Source organism: Impatiens glandulifera, chromosome 6 (assembly GCF_907164915.1).
Source record: "Impatiens glandulifera chromosome 6, dImpGla2.1, whole genome shotgun sequence".
In the NCBI taxonomy this organism is placed as follows: Eukaryota; Viridiplantae; Streptophyta; class Magnoliopsida; order Ericales; family Balsaminaceae; genus Impatiens; species Impatiens glandulifera.
The window spans coordinates 12,706,145-12,715,861 of record NC_061867.1 but is presented as its reverse complement, the minus strand read 5'-3'; the positions used below and the strand labels follow the sequence as shown (position 1 = coordinate 12,715,861).

At 30.5% G+C, this 9,717-nt stretch overlaps 1 protein-coding gene across 1 annotated transcript; it reads right to left on the bottom strand.

Annotated features, from left to right (window-relative positions):
• Nucleotides 1-5,365: 5,365 nt before the first annotated feature.
• On the bottom strand, nt 5,366-9,456 carry LOC124943182 (cysteine-rich receptor-like protein kinase 15). Its single transcript, XM_047483732.1, has 8 exons — nt 9,013-9,456; nt 8,019-8,364; nt 6,920-7,057; nt 6,685-6,833; nt 6,412-6,622; nt 6,080-6,317; nt 5,844-5,994; nt 5,366-5,677 (listed from the first exon to the last, which is right to left on the bottom strand). The coding sequence occupies exons 1-8, from the start codon at nt 9,454-9,456 to the stop codon at nt 5,366-5,368; spliced, it is 1,989 nt and encodes a 662-aa protein (XP_047339688.1).
• Nucleotides 9,457-9,717: the final 261 nt, after the last annotated feature.

Genomic DNA, 9,717 nt, shown 5'->3' with positions numbered 1-9,717 from the left:
GGATACATTCATTGATACTGGACCGCCCCCCTTAGAAAAGCCTCATAAACCAAGTGTACATGTAAATGTACCATTATATCAAAGAATGAAGGTGAAAATATCTTTTCAAATTTACAAAGGGTCAACACAATGTCATCCTGCAACTCTTCCATTTTTGACACAACAATCATAAGAACCTAGACAAGTGCACTAGAGCATCGTACACATCATCCAGAAGTAAAGCATTTGTGGTAAGTAAAATAAAATACTATAATAGGATCTGACAATCGTGATTCGTCAATCTGGAAATTTTCTTATCAATTACGTTTACACACCCTCCAATATTGGAGCAAAACTCTTATGGCATTTTTACATGTTTAAGAAACATACATAATATTTTCTTCTGATTCGAGGAAAGTGAATATGTGGCTGTCGGACATTGAAGAACACCATTGACCTCAACGGGATGAAATGAATGCTTTATGTTCAATAATTTCAAATCTTTACTAGTTTTGAGTCCATAATTTGTTTTTTTAAATCCATTATAGTTCCCAACGCGCTATCACAAATGTTTTTTCACAATATGCATGATATCCAAATTATATCTCAATAACAATATTTTCTAGTATGGTAGTTCGAACTATATGTTGAGTTTATTTCAATTATCACCCCCAAGATTCATGAAAAATCTTTCGCTTTTGGGGATGGTACTTAGTCAAACAGATGTCTTCAAATATCTTATATGCATTAATAATTCGGTTCCAGACAAAAGATTAGGTGTCAATCTTAACTCTATATTACCGTCAAAAGAATTTCTTTCTCTTCGCCAACAATGAGTAGGTGGAAGAAACTGTCGATGACTCATGTAACACTCTTTCTGGTAGTGTATCAATATTAGCGAAACTGTATTCTTATTATAACACGAACATGCAAATTTTCCCTTCGTACTCCATCTAGATAAATTTTCATATGTCGGTAAATTATTAATTGTCCACAATATAGTTACTCGCATATTGATATATTATTTATGGCTCGCGTCGTAAGTCATCACACCGACATGCCACAATTTTTTTAACCCATCAATCAATGTCTAGAGAAACACATCAATTGAATTCATGGGACGTTTTGGCCTGGAGATTAACATGGAAAAAATGAAGTTATTTTTATCCATACAAATTGTAGGAGAGACGTTGTAAGGGATAATAATAACAAACCAAATGATATAAGAAGTCTTTTCATTTGTAAAGGGTCGGAACTCGTCACTTGTAGAGAAAATTCTTATATTCTGAGGCTCAGAGGAGAAATCTTTAAACTTTTCATCGAATAACGTCCATGTCAATGTATTAGCTAGATGCCTTGAAACTTCATCATCAACATTAATATTATCTTTATGTCAAGTCATCTGAGGAGAAGTTTTGGAGCACATGTACAACTTTGCAACCTCGGTGCAAGTGAGAAATATCGTAAAATTTTATTTGAAATGAACTTTCTATTCACCTTTTTCCAAAGCATATCACTTGATTGGTTGATCGTCCATCTAGACATACCATAACATTTACACCCTTCCAAATCATTATCTTCTTTATGGAAGATCATACAATCATTCTTACAAGAATCAATTTTGTTATATGTTACACCGATGTTTGTAACTAATTTCTTACACTCATAGTATGAACTTGGAAACTCAGAATTAACTGGTAATATATCATTTTTGAGCAATTTTAATAACAAATCAAATGATATGTCGGTCCATTGACCAATATTTTAGGTGAAATAATTTAAGTAAGGTGGAAGCTTTTTGAAATTTGAGATCCTTCATACAAAGGAAGTTTTGAATCATCCAACAACTAGTAGAATGCATTAGCATCGTCAACATGACGTTCATTGTTTGAGGCTTCAATGGTTGGATACAAATCGTTGATAAGGTCTTCTATAAATTGATTATCTTGATCAATTTTTTCGTTAATTTCATCATTAACATCATTCTCTCCTACACCACCTTTATTTTCATTTCTCGGGTCATCTAATTCATCATCTTCATCATCACTGTCCCTTTCATTTGAAGATCTCATTTTCCCATGAAAGTACCAAAAATTATAATTTTAACGGATACCAAATGCAATTAGATGATCTCTGACCACTGTCTTATTCTTTTAAGTTCGATTTGCACACTTTGCACATAGACAAGCAATCAAATTTTTGTTAGTAGACCTAATCGTGAAGTGTATGAACATTCAAACCCCTTGAATATAATTTGGATCATATCAACGTAGAGTCATCCAATTTTTATCGGGGACTTCCATTTAACTAGGAATTAAATACAAATAATGAAATTAACATCTACCTTTTTAATTACTATAAACATATAATGAATTAATCAACATACTAAAAAATTAATGAAATCAATACCTAATCTATCAATTTCTATCAGCATATAAACAATTAACATCTACTTAGTTTAATTAATATCAGCATATAAGCAACTAATCAACATACTAACCTAATTTTTCAGGAACTTATCAAATATACTAACAGGAAAAAATTTAGAAATAGATCAAACAATCTATTAACTTAAATAAAATCTAAATCAAACATAAAAGCAAACCAAATAACATTAGTTGAAAGAATGTAATTACTTGAAGCGGATAAAAGAAGAGCGACTTATCAAAGAAGAGAGGAGCGGCAACTGACCGACAACTCAACGATGACTGACTGAATGACGACTAGACATCGACTAGACAACGACTATACTATGACTAGGCAGTGGATCGATCAGAGACTAAACGGCGGAGCGAGATAGAGCAAAGCGAGAGAGGGAGAATCGTGGAGAAGAAAGAAAAGAAAAAAAAGAAGTATAGTTTTATTTAATCATCGACGTCAGCATTATCATGGGGCGACGCTAATATTCATTTAATGAATATTAATGTCGACGTTGGGGTAAATTCAATGTTAATAATATAACATATTAGTATTAGCTTTAGGTTAAAGCCGATGCTAATACTCTTTCCAAAAAAGTTTCAAATTCGACAGAAACTCTTCTTTATTAACGTCGGTTTTAGGGTAAAGCCGACATTAATAATATAACATATTAGTGTCGGCTTTATCCCAAAGACGACGTTAATACTCTTTTCTAAAAATGCTTCAAATTCGGTATAAACTCCCCTTTATTAGCGTCAGCTTTAAGGTAAAGCCGACGCTAATAAGATAATATATTAGTCTCGGTGTTACCTTAAAGGTGACGCTAATACTCTTTTTCAAAATGGTGTGGTTGTTCCTTAAATGCGATATCATGAAACCGTTTGATCATTTTTATTCTCTTCCTTTGACGAAATTTGGAACTCAACGTTAATTTGTCTAATACGCAAAACTACTAATCATCGACGTCAGCATTATCATGGGCCGACGCTAATATTCATTTAATGAATATTAATGTCGACGTTGGGGTAAATTCAATGTTAATAATATAACATATTAGTATTAGCTTTAGGTTAAAGCCGATGCTAATACTCTTTCCAAAAAAGTTTCAAATTCGACAGAAACTCTTCTTTTTTTAACGTCGGCTTTAGGGTAAAGTCGACATTAATAATATAACATATTAGCGCCGGCTTTATCCCAAAGACGACGTTAATACTCTTTTCTAAAAATGCTTCAAATTCGGTATAAACTCCCCTTTATTAGCGTCAGCTTTAAGGTAAAGTCGACGCTAATAAGATAATATATTAGTGTCGGCGTTACCTTAAAGGTGACGCTAATACTCTTTTTCAAAATATTGTGGTTGTTCCTTAAATGCGATATCATGAAACCGTTTGATCATTTTTTATTCTCTTCCTTTGACAAAATTTGGAACTTAACGTTAATTTGTCTAATACGCAAAGCTACTAAAACAATTTATATAAATAAATATAGACCGATTAGCTTGTGTCATCATTATATAAATTTTTATTTAAATGTTTAGCAAACAAGCTGCGCAAGATTTTTGAATTGGTGATTTCAGCTAATCACATGTTTTATCAAGAGTCATCAATTTTTTACTCAACACTTATCGCAAATGAATACATTGACTCGGCAACCTATAAAAGGGATACATGTGTTTTTATTAAGTTGGTTATTAATAAAACATATATATAATCTCATGAATTAAGAATAATTATTTGATGTCATAAGTATAATGAAAATGAGGAATCAAATTGATTGGTTGGATTAGATTATATAATTTTATGACCAATTTTTATTATGAATGAAAATCCTAAAAAAAATTCAAAGCTGAAGTGGATTGGTTGGATTATATTCTCCGTCGTTATTGTCATAGAACCACTTTTGTGGAACCAACTCGTCTAATTAAAGAAGTGGATTACTAGGGAAAGATGTCTCATTTCCCATTTCTCATATAACCTTCGTTAATGATGTGTTGATGATGTATTGTGAATGACAAAGGTCATACACATAAATGTCAAACAACTGCATATATTCTCTGGTTGTTTGAAGCATTTTTTGGATTGTAAGGTAAATATCGATAAGTTTAATATTTTATTCTCTGACTTTTTTTTGCAAGGAGGAATACAACTCTAACGAGTAATCTTAATTTTGGCATTGAACATTTCTGACTACTTATCTTGGTATGCCTCTAGGTACTAAAGTCTAGTATAAATTCTCTTGGGACTCGATTTTATCTAACATGGAGAGAAAAATGATTTCAAAATAGGGTTGATTGGTTCTCATCCAGAGAGAATTGCTTTTATTCCACTTTTAGTGTTGTCGTAAAGATGTCACGGATTATAAAAATTTTCTCTAAGGTTTATCCAAATCCTCGATTTGATCAATTGGGTTAAAGTGTAGAGATTGAAGGATAGAGAGCTTGTGAATCAAATATTTTTATTAACTTAACAAAACTTTCTAATGGTGCAAACACACTCTTTAGAGCCTATATGAGAAAATATTGTTATAATTATTTCATTATTTTTACTCGAATGATTAATCTTTTTATGTTTCGAGTGTGTTTAATGACACTTTAGACACTCGTGTTTTTTAATATTTGTGTAGATGTGTTTAAACGATTATTATTTATATTATAATATTGAATATATTTTTTTTCTAAAATATAAAAAAAAACATTTATTAATGTGAAGAAAATAAAAATAAAACTCAACAAATTTACCCAGACTAGTCAAATTTATTTAATAATCACTCAACAAACAACATATATTTTTCTAAAATGAAAAATGCACACCGACTTGTTACATATTGGGGGATTTTAATTTTACAATGTATATTCGCACACCAACTTATTGCATATTAACTCCCTTATCAAGTAAGTAAAAACATAAATAATTCACCAAAAAATGTCAAGCTATGTATATATTGGTGAAACAAATCTGATAATAGGAGATCAACGGCAAGATATATTTGAAATTGTTACCATATTATTGGAAAAAGCTTTAACTTCTTGTGATAATGAACCCGTTGAGATCGAAGTAGGTTGTTTGATTGAGAATGCCGGTTGTCCTGGTTTTGGGAATTTCATTGTATCACTTCGGAGCATAACGACCACACTTGACATTGTAGGTCGGTCTGACGGATTTTCTTGCACACAGAGCAATCCGATGTGTATGCATTTCAACACTTCCGATGTCACACACATTTCCACTAAACATGGGTCCATCAACTTCAAACCATTATTATTTCTCCATTCTTCCCATGCCTATAGAGTTAGTCATTGATGAAGTTATAAGTAATAATAGTTAATGACACATTGTATTTATTCTTCAAACTATAATATTGTTAATTTAACAAACAAATAAACTATCATCAATATTTCCTAAAAAAACAAATTTGGTTAGAGAGATTCATTGAGGATATATACTTACAAACATTAGAAGACTTTTTCCAGATTCAGAACTTTCAAAATTGCAGTTCCTTTTCCCACTTATTATCTCTAGAAGAAGAACTCCAAAACTGAAAACATCTGATTTGACTGAAAATAATCCTTTAAAAGCATATTCTGGTGGCATGTACCCACTATTCAAGTAGACATCATATGAGAATTGTGTTAAATTATAATCTCCAAATGAAAATTATATATTACTAAAACAAGAAAACTTACTATGTTCCAACTACTCGTCTCGTTTTTACTCCACTTTGTTTAACGTCAACAATTCTTGCCAATCCAAAATCAGATATTTTTGAATTCATTTCATGATCAAGCAAAATATTGCTAGCTTTGAGATCTCTATGTATGATTCGGAGTCGAGAATCCTCATGCAGGTAAAGAAGTCCACGAGCTATCCCATCAATGATGTTAAGACGTCTACTCCAATCTAGTTGTGGAGCTCGAGTTGAGTCTAATTTTCAATTTAAAAACATGCAATTAGTTGTCTTCTATCCTATATTAAGTAATAGAGAATTACTTATAAATATTGATTTACTAACTAGTACCAAAGATTAAAAAGTCTAAGCTTTTGTTTGGCATGTACTCATAAATGAGAAGGGATTCATTTCCTTCCAAGCAACAACCCAATAGTTTAACAAGATTGCGGTGTTGAAGATTTGCGATCAACGAGACTTCATTCTTTAACTCTTTTAGACCTTGACCTGAACTTCTTGAGAGTCGCTTAACCGCAATTTCTTTTCCATCGACTAATGTACCCTACATCAATAAAGTGGTTAGTAATCCAAATTAATTATGAACTTGCATGCAATTATATTTACCTTGTATACTGGACCAAATCCGCCTTCTCCAAGCTTGTTTACTTTCGAGAAACCTTGTGTCGCTTTAATTATGAGATCCAATGGTACTAAAAGGAATTGATCTTGGGATTCAACATTTCGCTCTTCTCCATCTTGAAGTATTTCTCTTCCTAAACCATATCATTAAGGAATAAAAGGAGATGGCAATGATTAGTATGGATGGAAATTAATTTATTATATGGAAAATATATTATACCTTGTACTATTGATCTCCTTCTCTTTAGAATATAGAGAAAACCTACTAAAGCTGCCATCACTATAACAAAAGAAAGAACTATACTGATGATAGTTATGGTTCTTCTCCTTGTCCCATTTCCTATCAAAGCAAAATGATGTTAAAATAATAGAGTTCATGATTTTTATTTTTTTTTCATGCACAAATCAGACCGCTAGGTACACAATGCAAAAAAAAAAGGACAATAAATATGTTTTCCGGTTATTTGAAAATTATTTCAAAACTAATAATTCAGACTCATAAGATATTATTTATTTAAATCATATATCTATACTCAAATAACTCACTTCTTTATAAGTGAAAATAAACGGTAGCATAAAATAAAATGATATTATATTTTATGTATACAAATTACAAAGAGCACATGATTTATTTTGGCTATTTTTTAAACTTTTAATTTATCGTGCAATAAATATATATATATATATATATATATATATTATAATTATAGTTGATTATCTATTTTATTTTATTTTTAATATAAAAAGCTAGCTTGACATAAATCAAACAGTCATATAAATATTTAACGTGGTAAATCTTTAATTTTTATTGAAGATTTTATTTGTTTAATAATTTTACTCATTAATTAGTCTATTGGTTTTCATTCATTTTGATTATATTTTTTTTATTTTATACTTAGTTTATGTTAAACAAAGACTTCAACGGAAATGAAAGAGCCATCATATTTATTAATAAATATTTAATGTGGTAACTATTTAATTTCTATTGAGGATTTTATTTGTTTAATAATTTTATTATATTTAAATTATTCTCATTTTCTTATAATATTATGGACAATTTTCAAAAAATATATATATATATATATAATATTGTTTAAAAAATAGGATAAACATATTAAAAATAAATCAGATTTGTTTAACTCAATCTATACAATATACGACTTTTTAAGAATTTAAGAATTTTACGACATCAAGTCTTTTTGACACAACGATTAAGTCTTAGTACTTGCGATACCTTAATGAGTTCCTATCGTAAACACAATAAATAACTAACAATTGTTAAACATTCTTATATAATAAGGTTAATTAAAGATACGAACCTCCATTTTGGGTAGTAATATTTGTGGCAGGTGGAGTCGATGGTGGAAGAGGTTGAGGGGAGGCCGGAGCAGTAGTGTAGAAAGGTTTAATGTCATAGCTCATTCGACAACTTTCCCCATACAACTTTGCATTTGAACTCCCTACGGGTCCCCATTTTGGATAATTTGTCAATGCAATTTGCAAGCACCTATTGCATCCAAACATTGTAATATCGGGAGTGCACTGGACCAGGCAATACAACGTTTCAAAATCAGTTAACTTCGCCTCCCCCGTCTGAAAATATGGCGGTATTGTTGTCGTGTTCACTGCTTTTTTGATCAGCTCATTCATTGTAACAGAAAGAACCTAATTATAGTTAAATCATACTTTGATTAATTCATTAATTATAAATTATTAGTTGAGCAATAATATTTTTAACTTATTTGAAGAATAAATAGTACTTGAAGAAGAAAAAAAAGAAAGAAAGAAAGAAATTAGAAGGAAGGCAAAAGCAATGAAAGTTCAAATATCATTCCTATTAACTGGGTTAGATAGATAATATTTAAATAAGTTAAGTGTAATATAGTAACAGTACTAATCCAAAGAAATAAAATCAAATATATTTGAATGTTTAATGACTAAAAGAAATAATTTGGAACTAATAAAAATGTTAAATTTGAATTATTAAGGGTCTCAAGCATATCTAAATTTAACCCTTAAAATAAAATAAATACTATGAAACATACTTAAGGAATAAGTCAAAGAAAATAAGTTGTGTTTTGTTTTTTTATTGGCAATAATATGTTTGGTTTATTTATTGTGATAATATTAGCTTTATTAGGCACTACCATAAAATTATATTTTGCTATTCATAATAAATGAATAAAAGTATTATAAGTCTTCTTATTTGGGTTATTTAAATAATTTATTTACTTAGGATTATTTAAATAACTTTGTTTGATAAGGTTATAAAAAGTTAATAAAATCATCCATAGAATAAGGCTAAGCAATTACCTGACTTAATTGATTAGGATTTGAAACATTGGATGCACTGTACCAGTATCTCCAGTTCCAACCAGTATCGGTTGCAATGGAGATGATGGCGACATTTGAGTATCGAAGCATACACTCGTCGTACCAAATGACGGCTACTTTGTTGTTTGGGCATTTATTTGTTGTTAAGATATTTGAGGCTGTATCCACGCATGATTGACAAACTATGGGATTTATGTCGCCCCGACAGAGGTAGATCGCATAGACTTGGTCAGAATTATTGCCAGCAGTGATGTTGTAGAAATCATTGATAGGCGCTGCAGATGAGAGTTTACCAAGTGCGAGATTCAAGTTGGTCTCGTACACACTGTTTTTGCTGTAGTTGCCGTTGTCCAGATTGCATATCACGTTGAAGTAATTGACTTGTCCGGCAGAGTGGGCGAGTTTCAGAAAAGGAAGAATCATTATCATTATTATTTTCATCATCAAAAGACAGAAAATACGGGGAAGAATGATCAATCATTAATTTTGTTACTTATGGATGTGAAAATGGATACTTTTCTTCCTTCCTTTTAAATAAGTTTACTTCCATGATTATCATTCCATGATCAATCGTTTTCAGTTGACCAAGACTCATTGGATCTACATAGTATTTCCAAAAATTCCACATTTCATTTACATCATACTTGAATTTATGAATAAAATTAAGACAGTAATATAAAATAA